Raw genomic sequence first — 15387 nt, 5'->3', positions numbered from 1 at the left:
TTGCAGAGTAGGCTGTCAGTTCAGGTCCTGTGTTGCTTGGCTGGACAGCTGCTGCTATTACAGCCTTCTGTTTAATATCAGCATCAAGTGACTGGACAACAGTGTGCTTTTTATATAGAATCTGTATGTAAACAAATACAGACGTTTATTGAAAACTGTCAAATATGTACACACATGCAAAAACACGGAAAAGTAAAGTGGGTTATTAACATCGACACAGGTGTAATGTATTTGATGTATTATGTCATGAGCTCTCCTCAGATCAAAGCACAAAATAATTATCAGTCTAATTATGCACATTTTTGCCATTTAAGCAAAAACAAAACATGGATATTCAATGAACTGTGAAAACAGACCATATATGAAGCGCACAGTGAGGACAACGATTGGGGAACCTCAGCAGGATGCAAGTGTTTATGGAAGTTGCTGTGATTGGCCAGTCAGCATTCCCAAAGAGCTTTCAGCTGGAGCCAATGGAATAATCACCAATTTCAGTTCACTAAGGCATTACACATTTTTCTTGTTAAAAAAAAGGGTGAATAACAAAGCACATGACTTCTATAGTGAAAGAGTGATGGACTCGTTGCCTTTAACCTTTTTGGACCAGCTCACTGTTAAGTGACCATCTTTAAGTCCATTCTGAGCAAAGGAAAATCCCTGAAACCCAACCGAGTTTGGGAATGAACGTCACCGAGTCTGATACCTGTTGACTCTTTAAACAAAGAACCACAAAAGAGCAGGGTTCACTAAAAGTCACTATAAGTAGAGACTGGCAGCAAAGACGATGTCTCTCTTGATCTTTGTTATTCCTGCAGGGAGAGAAACACATTGTTTAACACAACTCAAACGCTGTCACAACTTTTACACGAACAGTTTACAGAATCTAGTTTTTGCTTCTTCATAAACGTAAATGGTTTATAAAAAACATGCACTAAATAAAGTTTATGATGCACAGGTGTACTGTCAATGTAGTTTTAACAATACAAAAATAAAATGTCCAACTTTTTAAGGATTTATCATGTTAGACTAAATTTAAAAAGGGAGCTAATAGTCATTCAAAGGAAAAATCGGTGCAATGTGTTTCCTACCTTCAGCAAACTTATTCTCCAGCTCTGTGTTGCCGATGGCTTTAGATGCAGAGCACATCTGTCTCAGGACCTCCTCCAGACGACGCATGCAGCGGATGATGCTCCCTAAACAGAAATCCAGTGTGTAGATAGATACATGTGTTAGAAATCTTTGATGATATATATCTTTATATATCTATCTATATATATTTTTTTGAGTGTAAATGTGTTCATTTTGTATCAAATAACTCATCTGACCCACAAAATCTGCCTCAAATAGAAAATATTTCCTGATACTGGAGAAAGGAACCAATAAATTGTGATCTTAATAATTAAACACCTGCAGATCTAAGTAACAAACCTTCAAAGACGTCGGTCATTTTGCAGATTTGAGCAAACGTGGCCCCGTTGGCCCAGGCATAAACCACGTCCATTAGGTGGGGTTTAAATTGGTTCAGATAGCTCTCTTCGTCCACCTCCAGCTTGGCGTCCGCTGACACTTTGGCGATGCGCTTTGCACATTCCTGAACACAACAGAAACAGCGATGCTTTCATTTCTACTAAAATTCAAGCATGTAAAAAGATACAGCTCCACTCTGATGCCATCTCACCTGCATCTGTCTCAGCGGTGCAGCGAGCTGTTCAGTTAGTTTTGGCATCTCGCTGGCCTGGAGGAAAAAAAACACAACATCTGTTTGCTATTTTAAACAATAAAAATATATTCTACATAATTATTATACGTACCATATAAATGTTAATGTTATTAAATCATAATACAGCTTAATTCCTGCACGCATGTCTACATTTTTCAGAAAATACAGGAGGAATACAAGGAGGAAAGACATCATTAATTATCTTAGCGAAGCATCAAATTTGTGGAGGTTTATGAGGAAATTTCCAAACAATCTGAAGTCCATCCTTCTACAGTGAGGAAGATTATTCATTATCAAATGGAAAGACAACTGCCAGGTGGGCATCCAAGCTAAATTCACAATAAGGTCAGACTATGCAATGATCAGCGAAACTGCAAAAAATCCAAGAGCTGCATCTCAGTCTCTATGGGAGTGTTAGCATGTTAAAAGCCTAAATTTCATGATAATTAAATTAGAAAAAGACTGAACAAGTATGGCTTGTATGTAAGGACTACAAGGAGAAAGTGGTTTCCCTCTAGAAAGAACATGGCAGCATGGATAAGGTTTGCAAAGTTGCACAAAACAAAATGACTCATCAAGGAACCAAAGCATATCAGCAGCTCATATCACCTCTCACTAACTGTCAGCACGGTAATGGAGGGGTCATGATTTTGTCTCGTTTTACAGCCACTGTACTTGGGCACTTTGTAGTCATTGAATCAAGCACGATCTCCACTGTATACCGAAGTATCCTAGAATCAAATATAAGTCTCTGTCTCACAACAGCTTGAGATACTAATGTTATTTTCATCAGAAAGCTTAGGGGCTCCTAGGCTGCCGGTATCACTTTTATAAGCAGCCACATCTGCTCTGTAAATATTTATTGTGGTCTGGATTTTTTTTGTTGGGGGGTGTGTGTGTGTGTGTGTGTGTGTGTGTGTGTGTGTGTGTGTGTGTGTGTGTGTGTGTGAAGTCAGTTGGTATTTATACGTATTCTAGTGTGCTATTTTGCATCCGAGCAGCTATTTGGTGTGCAGATGCAAACTAATATTAACAATGCACTTGATCTCAGTGAATATCTGTTTGGTGGCTCCTCTGAGAAGCTAATGTGCAGGATTAGAGGTACGTTCACGTCTGCAAGTTACCGAGAAGGTGATGAACTTGGCTCAATAGGTAACAAATGTACAATTTATTTTCAGGTGTTCTTCCGACCAAAGCTGAGTTCTTTAAAAACATGCTAATTGGCTGAAGTCCCCATCATCAACAGCTAAAATAGCAGCAGGTCGTCTTTAAAGACAGCTGACAGCTGTGCACTCACATGCGCGTCGGATTTATTGGAAACATGACAGCTGCTTGTCATTATTCCCTGTGTAAACATTTGAAGCTGGCTAATAAGAGACAGTCGGATATGGGATTGAGGTCAGAATCTTTCCTTTCACAGGACTGAGCTAATGAGAAACCAATCAAAGTCTGTTTAAACATGTGCTGATGCTGGATCACCCTATTTTGAGAGTTTGGTGTTTGCTTTGACTGTAAAGCAGGAGAAGAAGCCAAGAATGTGAAAGCAGCCCGAATTTACAGGAATGGGAATAAGGTGTTTATATTAGTGTTCGGGAAAAGATGAATATTTGTACATAGAGTGAGTGATGCATTTGTGTTTGTTTGTCCCTACGTTTTCCTGGAAGACAAAGCAGGACAGCAGGGCGGTGGCTTGCTCAACTGTCAGATCATTGAAGAGACCGTTGAACATCATCTCAGTCAGCAGGAGCTCGTCGGCACTGGAGATATTTATGCAGAAAATTAATTATATAATGACTTTGCTTCAATATCTTGATCTTTTGAAAACAGCAGCTATAAAAGAAAAGTGAGGTGGAACATGGAGTAAGATTCTGCTTTTTTATTCTAAATATGTAATTGTAAGACATCAAAACAAAAGCTAGGAACAGGAACTTCAGGTCACTCACGTTACCCCAGTTCTCAGAGTAGCATGAATGAGATGCCCTTTTTGCTGGGGTGAAGTGAGAAAAAATGCTTATCTTTAAAAAAAGATTTTGAAAAAAATTGGCCAAATAGTAGTGCAAGCTTCATAAGGTTGGGTGGCTGTCCAACGGGACAGGAGTGTTGCAATGGAATAAGGCTTTTAAGGAATACGCAAGTAGGTGCATCCCATACTGAGCCATCTCACTCATGCTGCTGTGAGAGCCGGGGTTACACAAGTAACCTGAAGTTTTCAGGTTTATCCATACAGACACAGCTCAAACATTTTCTTCACTGTCCCAGCTTTGTGTGTGTGTGCCCCGCCCTCCCCTACCTGCTAATTTCACAGGCGACCCGCCCTTTCATCTCAATGACATCAGAGGGACTGGCAAAGCCGAGTCTTCGAAGAACTCTCTTTCTGCACTTCAGCTGGTCCATCTGCAAGATGGTTCGAGCTTTTTTGAGGTCTCGCTTGGCTGTTCGAACATCTGCTGCGATCTAAAACACACACACACACACACACACACACACACACACACACACACACACACACACACACACACAGTTATGTTATGCAAATTTCTTCATTTTTAACTTGTTGAACTTCTTTCAAAAAGCTGTGTGATACATTCCAGTTGTTTAGCACATCAGATAACATCAAGCAACTTTAGCTGTCAGTGATGAAGAGGAATGGGAAAGACAATTGCAACAGATGTTCATGTGCATGCTTATCTCGTACCAACTATTTAATTTATCCACTTCAACCTCTTCTACTTTTTATAACACACATACAAAGACTTCACCAGCACTGCTCATTGATCAAAGAAAGAAGCGCAGACTTCTCTGTAATGGTGACTGGATGTGTTGGTAAAGATAAGTGATCTCACATGAACACTTAATTCTAAAGCTAAGACTTTTTAGTGCTTGTGCATTCTGTAAGATGTGTCGAGTTCAGCCAGTGCTACCTGTCTCGCTAAACAAATAAGATAAACGAGACATCAGAAATGGTAGCATCTGTAAACACCAATAAAAAGATGAATCTGAGGATTAGCAGCAGTTTTATTTCATGTTGGTGTTCAAAGAAATCAAAATTAAGTTTACTGGACTTTTGAATGTAGGAATAACATTCACAAGCGCTCATTTGTCCTATGTTTGCCTGCATGCACATATTTGACCACAACTGAACAGAAAAATCCAATAAAAAGAAATCAAGTCTCATCTAACAAAAAGGTACTTTTTGCAGATAAACAGGAAAGTTTAAACATTAAGAAATTAGAAATGTTCAGTTGTTATTTGTTACAGTAACTTGTTTTGGTATAGACAACACACCCCAATCTCAATCAAAGCTACCAATAAATAACCCTAACCAAAAGTGATGCGTTGCTTCAACACAGAGGTAATAGACAACTAAATACTTTGTTAGTACCTTGTTGTGATATATGACCCCCACAGGGTAGTAACAAAGTGTTCAACAGTGTAAGAACCTTTGAATTCACTGAAACAGTGCTCAGAGTGGACTTCCAGAGAAGCCATGATCAAAACCATTAACAAGTCAGAGAAAAAGCAAAGAACAACAGGTTATAAATAAAAATGGCAAACTGGAGACCAATACCCACACTCAGTAACTCAGTCCGAGCCTCCAGGCAGTTAATTCTTGAGGTATTTTCACACTCTAGATCAGTGGTGTGAGAAGGCAACTAGTTGAAACCAGCCACATAGTCGTTCCCGACCATATATCGTTACTCACGATCACTAGTTTACAGCTGACACAGTGGATACCCCAGTGACAGTGATATTTACTTATGCAAACATCACTTACCAGGCAAATACATGTCACTACAAACTAGGTTAGCACAGTTTGCCACCATTTAGTTATGCTCTCATGATAAGGCCTGACATTTAGCAGGGCATCCCATGGCTTGAAATTTGACAAAGTTTCTCACCAGAGCTTTCTTCTCACAGAGAGAATAGACAGATTCCAAGTTGGGGTCACTGTGCAGGGGATGGGTGTACATGCGGTGCTCAAAGGCCTCAATCTTCTGAATAACTTTCTTTAATGCAGGGTCTTTGATGCCCATGTCATCTATGGGGTCAAGCACAGGAACGCCATCTGGGAAACGTTTCTGCACCTCCTGTGGACAAAATGAGTGAAGGAAAAAAAAATGTAAATGATTCACACTAATATCTTCAACACCTTGAGAAATGGCTCTACTTGTACCTGTATGGACTTGAGCATGAGCTGTCTGTTGTCATAGGGCCTCAGGTCTTTGGGGATGTAAAGACGAACTGAGCTGACAGAAGTGAGGAGATGGAGCATCACTGGAACCACCTGGGCAGAAAAAAGTGATTTCAATTATGGCGCTCCCATTTGTGCATATGAAGTTACGTGTGTTTTTGTGATTGCTCCACCCACCTGCATCTCTCCAGTCTCCCCTGGAGCGGCAGGTTTAGCAGCTTCAGTTGCAGCGTCTTTCACACTGTCCTTACTACAGTGGACCAAAACCTCCACGACATACAGCGGCTCTGAGTCTGTAGTCGTCTAAATACGAAATGTGTGTTAGTCATAGCCACGTGAGCTTAGATTCATCTACAGGTGCCACTAACTTACCTTAACATTAGACTTCTTGCAAAAGTTTACAACCACTCCCCAGCCAAAGTCAGCATCTTCATTTTTTACCTGACAGATGAAAATACAGACTTGTTAAATGATGTGAAAATCCTCCATTATTACTGCTGGTCTAAGTGTGAAGCTGTACCTTGACAAGTCGCCCAGGCTGTAAGAAGGGCAAGCAGTATTTGGGTTTATGGATGAACTCCTGGATTTCTTTACCCAGTTTGGCCAGCTGCTGTCTGATTTTAAAGTAAGTGACCACACTCTCTTCATTGGGAATCTCAATGGTGTGGTACTGCTCCTCCAACTTCTTAATTTCTGCACAAAAACAGTCAGCAACTTGATTCATCTTAGAACTAGATCACAACCAGACAACTGAAGATGACACTTTAAACAGTCTACAAATATACATACACATGCTATTGAAGTCAGTGATTGCTATTTGTGTTCATATTTGCATATGTCTCTCAGTTACTACCGAAGTGTGCAGTGTGAAAAAGTGCATATAGAAATGCTTACTCTCCACTACACCAGGCAAAGCCCTGTAGTGTTGGAACTGGTAGAAAGACTTCTCTAGCATGTACTCTGGGTTGATCTCCTCCACACGCAGCAGGTTGAGCACCATGTTGTAGGTTAAGTGGAAGGCACTGTTCAAAGGATCTGCAGAGCCCTGCACAGCAGGATTAAAATGGTTAAAATCATTAAAATGTCAGTAATTTCTGACAAAGAACAACTTAAGAATTACTTCTAAAACTTTGGAGTCAGTGGTTCAAACAGGTGCTAGGGCCTATAAAACCTGAAACTGATGGTAAAAAGCATTTGAAGCAGCCTGGTTAACAGTACCTTGAGTAGCTGTTTACCCACAGCTGGGCTCATCTTCTCATCCACCATGAAAATAACAATCCCTCTGTCGTCCATTCCTCTCCTCCCAGCACGCCCAGACATCTGGATATACTCACCTGATGTTATCTAGACAAGGTGGGAAGACAAATTATATTATAGAACGTCTATGTACATGTGAAATATATGTGCAACTGAGAAACTGGTTAAAGCAGCATAAATGAAGGGGAAAAAACAAAACACTGAACATCTGCATATTTATTCAATTACTGCCTAGGCAATTATCTACATCACTCATCTATTTTGTGATGTAGAGAGTGAAGCACTTTTCCAAAGGTCTCTGAGGACTGTTCATTGCATCACACATGGCACTGACTGAACCCCACATTTTTTTTATTTATTTTTTTGCAAAGAGAGGTAAAAACCAAGAGTTTAAATGATCAGATCTTCATTTCACACATTCTTCAGAGCAGCTCTTGAGTTGGAAGAGAGTTTTTTGAAGAATGAAGGTGAAGTGTGAGTGCCTGCGTGGAGCTTTGGCACCATCAGAGGCTACAGATGTTTCTGATGAACCTCTTGGAGGGCAGTTTCACTCTCTCTCGCTCATTCTCTTTAATCCCTAGAGCACCCCCTTGTAAACAATATGTGGCTGTTTATGTGCCAATCCAAGCTGCAATGCTTGAAGACCTTATAAAGGCTTCAGAGCAACATGCTACATAACAACTGCACACTTGACAGAGCAGCTTTAAAGCACAATTTATGGCGAGCTCTGCACTTTACTGGCCTCAAACAGAAGCATGGAAAGACAGATATCGTTCTGGAAGTGCAACTTTTCCAAACATTCATACTATTACTGCTGCTGAGAAAATTATGTATTAAAGACATGAAAAGTGGTGAATATCTATATATATCTATATCTCTCTCTCTATATATATATATATGTATATATGCATATATGGACAGAGAGACAGAGAGTGGGAGACCATTGTGTTTGAATGCGTGAACTTACAAAGCGGTGATTCTTGCCATCAAACTTGCGTGCACTGGTGAAGAGCACAGTGCGAGCTGGCATGTTGATGCCCATGGCGAACGTCTCTGTGGCAAACAAGGCCTGCAATGGAAATAAAGAGCATTAAGCTCATCTCAATATTTACATTTTATCACTTACAAATATACACTCATGAAACTGCATCCTCGAGGACTAATAAACATGTTCAAAGTGTTCCTCATAAAACATTTGGAAAGCCATTTTTTTTCAAGTGCAAAAAGATTAGAGCAGCCAAGAACAGCCGATCATGCACAAAATCTTAACAAACAAACAAAAAGAAAAACCAACATAAAAGCAGGATTTCCCGTAAAGGAAAGTTTGAAAACTTGTCACAAACCATTTCTATTGGTTTATGACAAGTTTCCAGTCTCCATGGAGTAAATCTTAAAGTTGTGATAAAAAGGCTTTAATAATGACCTGACTTGTGTCTAAGTCTGGATTAAAACACACTGAAACATCTGCTTCTCCAGCTGCAAGTATTTCTAATTATGTTCTTTTATTTGCTGCCATTTTTTAGCACCTTTTCTTCATTTCAAAGTGTTACTGCCATAACAACCAGAAATGACCAAAAGGTAAAGTGTAACTCTGTAGTTCAAGTAAAAAGGCTGAAGACAAGACTGAAGACAGGTACACATTATCATGAACTGGATGACTGGTTACTGTAAAGATTAGTTTTAATTACACTTAAACAGACTCTCTCAAGGATTCCATGTCAACATAGTCATATTAATGGATTTGATGAATATGTACTAAACTTTTGAGCAAATGAAGTATTTCCCCTAAACGTCCGTTACAAAGAAAGTTTCAGTCCTGCAGAGACAGACAAATCTCATAAAAGTTAGAATCACCACTGTACCTTGAGGAGCCCTTCAGAGAAAAGGATCTCTATGGTCTCTTTCAGGATGGGCAGTAGGCCTCCATGATGGATCCCTATCCCCCTCTTTAACAGTGGCAGCACGTGCTCGACCTGAAGAACACAAACAAGCTCATTACTGTTGAACTTCTTACTCAGTGACAGTTTTGATCACAGCTGACGAAACCAAAGAAACACAGGATTGAAAAGCCAAAGTAACCCTCGTAATGGAAAAGTGTGTGGTAGGGTTGGGCTTTGCTGTTGCTCGTGTTGTACCCAATAACAGGTCTTTTTGCTAAGATTTTACAAGGTGTTAAGATCAGGTTCAAAAACCACATTTTAAATAAATAAATAAACCCTTGACAAGCTCAGAGAAAGCTGAGAGCATGTAGAAACACTTACCTGAGGCAGTTTCTTGTCCTCATCTGATAGACAGTCCACTGCATTGTTGAAAACCTCCTCCACCAGACGTTTCTCATCATCTGAAACAAAGAAAGGAGTCTAGTTTGAGTGATTTTAAAATATTATTCAAAACATAATTAATCCTGGGAAACGTGGGGTTAACTCGGACCAACAGAGATAGGGGGTTTTGGGGTATTGCCTACAGAGAAACATCAACCACTCAGGGGTTGTGCAAGTCTCTGTTGACTTTGGAGTTTTTGTGCCAAACACATTATAGTATTTGCTGTTGCTGGTGGGCGGTCTCGGTCCATCTCAGTCCATGTGGACTTTTCCTTATTCATGAAACCACTTCAAGTCCAATAATTACATCTGTATGGGAATTTTGCTGTAGCTAAAAGCATAAACAAATGAAATACTGAAAACTTCTTTCTTGCAAGTCTTGCAACATCAAAGGTGTTGACAACTTTATCTCCTTTTTCTGACGTCAGACTGTGTGCTGTGTTACTGTTTGTAGGCCTCTGGTTGGCCTGCATTTCTAGATGATCAGAGTTATATCACCACCTGTTGCTTTGGCATTAACAGCATGCCAAAAATGTTTTTTTTTTCCTTGCATTTTCATGTGGAGAGAGATATTTTTCAAAACAAACATGGAAAAAAACTCATTTTAAATAAGACGTCCATATGTGGATATGCCCTTTTTCTCCAGTCTACTGAAATTATCTCAGTATCTACAATTTTTATTAAGAAAAACAAAAAACAAAAGCTTTACTGAAACCACAAGAACGCAAGAAACTTGTGAAAATGAGGAACTGTCTTTGACACAGTGTCTCCATTTGTTTTGTGCAATATTGATAAATCATTGGCAATCTGCATGGGATTTCAGTGCTGGAAGAGCTCAGTGTGAAAACAAACCTTCTCATTTATAATAATGTCACAGGGCAGAAAAAACAAACCAAGATGGGGAAGGAAAAGATCTCCCACTTAAGATTTGATGAGCATGTTTGACTTGGAACAGGTGGATGTGAGCCAAGCTCAGCCTGCTGCTGGACTGTCTCCAATCATGCGGAGATTTATTCTTATGAAGCAACTCCTCCACTTATCCACTGGACAAAACAGCAGCACCAACGGTGAAGGCACAATAAGCCACACTGATGGCACTCGCTGGGTGAGGAGGATTAAATCACATTCCCTGCCAACAATTTAGCAATGTTGATTTATTTGCCAAATCTCATCTTCTTCCCCAGCTCTCTGAACATTTTGTCACAAAAACAGATGGTGTTGATGTTTCACTTGGCAAAGAAAATCCATTTGCCACCTCAAAAATCTGCTCACTGACTGGTCTTATGACCTTACCTGATACCTGATAAGTGACAAATGCATTGAAGCTATTGGTCAAATAAAAGCAACATCACTGTATAATAATATTCTCACGATCAAATTATAAAAAGTCAATAATTTCTAATCTTATTAGAGGAAAAAATAAGATTTTAATCTGTAATATTCAGAACTTGACTGACAAACAGTCTGACCTCACCTCATTCAGCAAACATCAGAGCTACAAGCCAAATGCCAGAAACACATCCTTTGATATTAATCTATCAGCTTAGTTGTCAACAGAAAACTTTCAACTATTCACACATTGCACTTATCAAACAGCACGTTTGCAAAGACCTTCTCAAAGTCTACCAGTGCTTTCATGACTGTAAACAACTTAACTTGACTGACTATACACACACACACACACACACACACACACACACACACACACAGATTAGAGAGTTTCCAGGAATGCACAGACCTCTGTTAAAGTCCAGTTTAGCCACCTGTAGAGCGTAGGCCTCACACTCTTTCTTACTGAAGCTGAAAATAATCACTGGCTGGAAGTTCCTCTCCATGATCATCTTCACTATCTTGAACACGCTCGATGGGCCTGATTAAAGTACAAAGACATGCAATCTTATATGAATTACTGAATCAAAGATTTTTACATTAAAATCCAGCAAACCCACACACCTTTAGTGCCTCCTCTCCTTCCTTTTGGATCCCACTTGGCACCTCCGCTGCTGCCCCCAGAATCCCCAGCATCTCTCAGCACCTGCATAGCTGTGTTGAAATTGTCCTCTCTGAATTCTCCCTGGAGAAAAATACAAACAAACAATCGTCCTGAATTATACATTACCTTATAGGGGCTGTTTCTAATTGATGCATCCAAATTTAGAATACACAAATTGTTATTTTAGCCCCACTTTTGTAAAGCAGAATTATCAGTGAAGGAGATGAAGCTGAGTCAAAAGAGTTATTAATTCATTTTTTCTGAAAAGCCCTAATGAGTGTTGTTTCCACGTGTCCTTACATTTTCATCAACAACCAGGTGGAGTCCATCACCCCCTGCTGGAAAGATATAGTGTTGCAGTGGAGTGGGGCGGTAGTCTGTGTAGACCACATGGCATGGCTACAGGAGACATTAGAAAAGCATAAATCAATAAACATAGAAACAAAGAAAAACTACTCTAAATCACTCATTTAAACTGTCACCTTCTCACTTAGGAACATTATAAGAACTTTAATTATACTATGAGGCAGTACAACATCCCACCTGCTTGTGTAAGTGACAAATCCACTCGGCAAACTGTTTGGCATTGGGGATGGTGGCTGACAGGAAAACATAATGCACATTATCGGGAAGAAGAATGATGGTCTCCTCCCAAACCACGCCACGCTCTGAAATACACAGACCAGTGAGACGTGTTACCAACCAAAAGCCGTCACGTGACATTTTTCTTTACCACAAAGTAAAAATAAACTTTAATTCAACTGAGCTTTAAGTGCTTCTGTTGAGAAATCAGTAAATGAAAAGACGAAAAAGAAGGTATAAACACTGATTTTCATGCAATTGTTTTACTGTCCTGTGTTTTCTCTCTCTCTCATATATATCTATATAGATCTATATCTATATCTATATAGATCTATATCTATATCCATCTATATATATATATATATATATATATATATATATATATATATATATATATATATATATATATATATATATATATATATATATCTATATATATATATATATATATACACATACACACACACACACACACATATGTATGAATAATTTGACAATATGCCATGTGCAATTTTTTCAACAGCGTATTAGTAATCTTAGAACATATATTGTATGGACAACCTCCTAATCTTTGAATTCAGATATTTCTGGTGTTACTGCAGGTGTGTTAAAATCATTCCTAAAGCCATGCAGTCTGCCTTTATAAAAAATAATCTGAAAGGGTCGTTCTAAAGGGCTCACTGAATTTGAATGTGATGCTGTAATTGGATGCTAATGTTGCAGCGAGTCATTGTGTGAGGGAGGAGTCAAATATCCATCCATAACTCACTCATGAATTCTGTTTGTACTCAGGAGAAAATCTATTTGATTCTTGGATGTTCAAAACACACTGGCCATTGGTAATTTTACAGATTGTCTGCATCACTTTTCTATTCTATACCCACCCGTGTCTCTCATGTAATGGATCTCATCGAAGACGACCCACGCCACTTCCCTCATGATCTCGGAGCCTCGGTACAGCATGCTCCTCAGAATCTGGGAGAGAAGAGGTTTATCATTTGACCAACCTCTGGACTGAGCAGCATCAAAAAACACTCTTCAATAAGGATATAACTAGCAAATGTAATAATGTCAACTCCACAAAAAAATAGTTTTTGTTTTTTTTTACCTCTGTTGTCATGACGAGGCAAGAGGCAGTGGGGTTGATGGTGACGTCACCTGTCATCAGTCCTACATCTTGAAACTCTTCGTACATCTCTCTGTACTTCTGGTTGGAGAGAGCCTTGATGGGGCTGGTGAAGATCACTCTCTGCTTCTCCCTGAGAGCCAGCGCAATGGCGTATCTGCAGAAAGATATCAGAGAAAGCTATTAAAAAATGTTTTGAGCACCTACTGAGCACAATTGCTGACCGGTCTTCATTTTTTAGTTCGTTTTAAATGAAAAAAAGTTTAGAATACCTGTTTTGTTTTTTTAAGTTCAGTCTTTTGACCAATCAGTGGGCTATAAAGGTTCATAATACCTCTCAGTGCTGCTTTCCAGCGTGTCAGTACATTTACCAAGAAGGCACTGTTAATGGTCAGCATTACATTTTCTGTAGTTTGAGTAGGGCTGCCACAAACGATTATTTTGATAGTCGACTAGTCACCGATTATTTTTGCGATTAGTCGACTAATCAGATCATGCATCCATTGGACGTAAAATGTACAGCTTATTGCACCAGCATGCGTCTGCTCTTATATAACTATCATTAGCTTACAGCTTGAAGTGTTTAAGGTATGTGCTGACTAAAAATAAAGACAAGATGATAGTTTATTACACTTTTAATGAAATTTGCAGATTGTTTCAGTGAAGTTTAATAAACTCAGCCGTCTGCTCCTTGCTATCTAAAATATAACAGGACACCGGAGTATATTCTCGAGCATCTCACACTTCTGATAATCAGTTGTCTGCTTGACGTTTATTCATCTGTGCAAAAACTATAACTTTATTTCTCAGCCAAACCAATTTACTCAGGAACAAATAAAATACTAAAAAAAAGCCAAACAATAACATTTTTAAGTTATCTAAGTGACTTATATTACATGTTTAACCTGAGTAGCGAAAGACGGCGGTGAGTTTGAAAACGATTTGCCGGGAGTCCGGTGTTCTCACCGACTCTAATGAGCCTAGAACCTCGGCTCGCTATCGAGCTGGTGGGTAACAGACGTCTCCGAAAACGTCGGAGCGCTTTTGAAAATATGTGGTGTCTTGATAGACTGAGCAGATATTTGAGGTTTACACAGCTACATTCTCACCTGAAAATATGTTAAACGTTTATTTTGTGACCCAGAAAGAATAATAAGAGTAATATTAAAACTAACTAGCTGCCGCCATTGTTGACAACTGCGCTGGGCCGCGCTATGAATTCTGGGACACAGTTTCTTCTTCTTCGGGGTTTAACGGCAGCTGGCATCCTTGTACATGCAGTGCTGCCATCTTCTGTTTCAGTCCGTTATTACACTCTTAAATACTACTACTTATTCCTGCGTCTTTTGGGATCTTACAAAGCTTCAAACGACGCGTCGACTATTAAATTAGTCGTCGACGATTTTAATAGTCGACGTAATCGTGACTAGTCGACTAATCGTGGCAGCCCTAAGTTTGAGTTTAAAATTCTAAGCTGTATTTTAGCCAAATATAATCAACTTGAATGAGGAAAAATGTGATCACCCAGTATAAATTGTATACTGATGACACTTACTCAGCACAAACAGTCTTCCCTGCAGAGGTGTGTGCAGACACAAGCACAGACTGGTTGTTGTCAATACATAATATGGCCTCCCGCTGGAAGGGATCGAGAACGAAAGGGTACTCCTGCAAGACGAGTAAGATGTATCAGAACAAAAGGAAAGCAATCCCACGGTAATGTCAGTTCTTGAAAACTCACACTAAGGCCCCTTATACCTTGGCTGCTTTTCCCACTCGTGGTTTCAGAGGTTTATATTCCTCACTGGCGGGAAGAGCAACCTGTCAGGGAAGTACAGAAATGGCAACAGTTATCATCACTATTTTTCTGCTTGTTTATTTAAAAATGAATAAAATTCTTAAAAAACCAAACAAACAAAATATATCAGATTTTCTTTACCTCATGTGAACATCCTTCCACTGTTTCCACCTGCTCCACTTTCACCTGAGGCATAAATTCTGCAAGACTGAAAAAAGAAAGAAGAAGAAATAGAACAAACTCTGATGTCAATGAACTCACGTAATCAAAATATTTATCAGAAGGAAAGTGTGATTCATGTGGAAAACGACACTCAAGCCTGACAATAACTGGCATATTGTGAGCTTATAACCAGCTCTTGTTGTTTAGCCGGCTCTTGTCAGCTGTCCGGAGACCGG

At 39.4% G+C, this 15387-nt stretch overlaps 1 protein-coding gene across 1 annotated transcript in view; it reads right to left on the bottom strand.

Moving 5' to 3' along the window:
- Window positions 1–106: 106 nt before the first annotated feature.
- Window positions 107–15387, bottom strand: part of mtrex (Mtr4 exosome RNA helicase) — a 16329-nt gene continuing 1048 nt past the window's right edge. Inside the window, exons 3-27 of the mRNA XM_003451478.4 lie at window positions 15131–15197; window positions 14950–15012; window positions 14747–14859; window positions 13174–13348; window positions 12950–13040; window positions 12027–12151; window positions 11784–11882; window positions 11444–11564; window positions 11229–11360; window positions 9431–9510; window positions 9032–9142; window positions 8137–8238; window positions 7131–7256; window positions 6807–6957; window positions 6433–6605; window positions 6285–6353; window positions 6090–6215; window positions 5895–6005; window positions 5620–5808; window positions 4011–4174; window positions 3372–3477; window positions 1679–1735; window positions 1429–1591; window positions 1089–1193; window positions 107–809 (exon numbers count right to left, since the gene is read on the bottom strand). Of these exons, the coding sequence (XP_003451526.1) occupies window positions 757–809; window positions 1089–1193; window positions 1429–1591; window positions 1679–1735; window positions 3372–3477; window positions 4011–4174; window positions 5620–5808; window positions 5895–6005; window positions 6090–6215; window positions 6285–6353; window positions 6433–6605; window positions 6807–6957; window positions 7131–7256; window positions 8137–8238; window positions 9032–9142; window positions 9431–9510; window positions 11229–11360; window positions 11444–11564; window positions 11784–11882; window positions 12027–12151; window positions 12950–13040; window positions 13174–13348; window positions 14747–14859; window positions 14950–15012; window positions 15131–15197 (2872 nt within the window). The 3' untranslated portion in view covers window positions 107–756. The remainder of the gene's footprint in view (window positions 810–1088; window positions 1194–1428; window positions 1592–1678; window positions 1736–3371; window positions 3478–4010; window positions 4175–5619; window positions 5809–5894; window positions 6006–6089; window positions 6216–6284; window positions 6354–6432; window positions 6606–6806; window positions 6958–7130; window positions 7257–8136; window positions 8239–9031; window positions 9143–9430; window positions 9511–11228; window positions 11361–11443; window positions 11565–11783; window positions 11883–12026; window positions 12152–12949; window positions 13041–13173; window positions 13349–14746; window positions 14860–14949; window positions 15013–15130; window positions 15198–15387) is intronic.

The sequence above is a fragment of the Oreochromis niloticus genome, linkage group LG7 (assembly GCF_001858045.2).
Source record: "Oreochromis niloticus isolate F11D_XX linkage group LG7, O_niloticus_UMD_NMBU, whole genome shotgun sequence".
Taxonomy (NCBI): Eukaryota; Metazoa; Chordata; class Actinopteri; order Cichliformes; family Cichlidae; genus Oreochromis; species Oreochromis niloticus.
The sequence above is the reverse complement of the archived record's forward strand: the minus strand, read 5'-3'. Positions and strand labels throughout refer to the sequence as shown.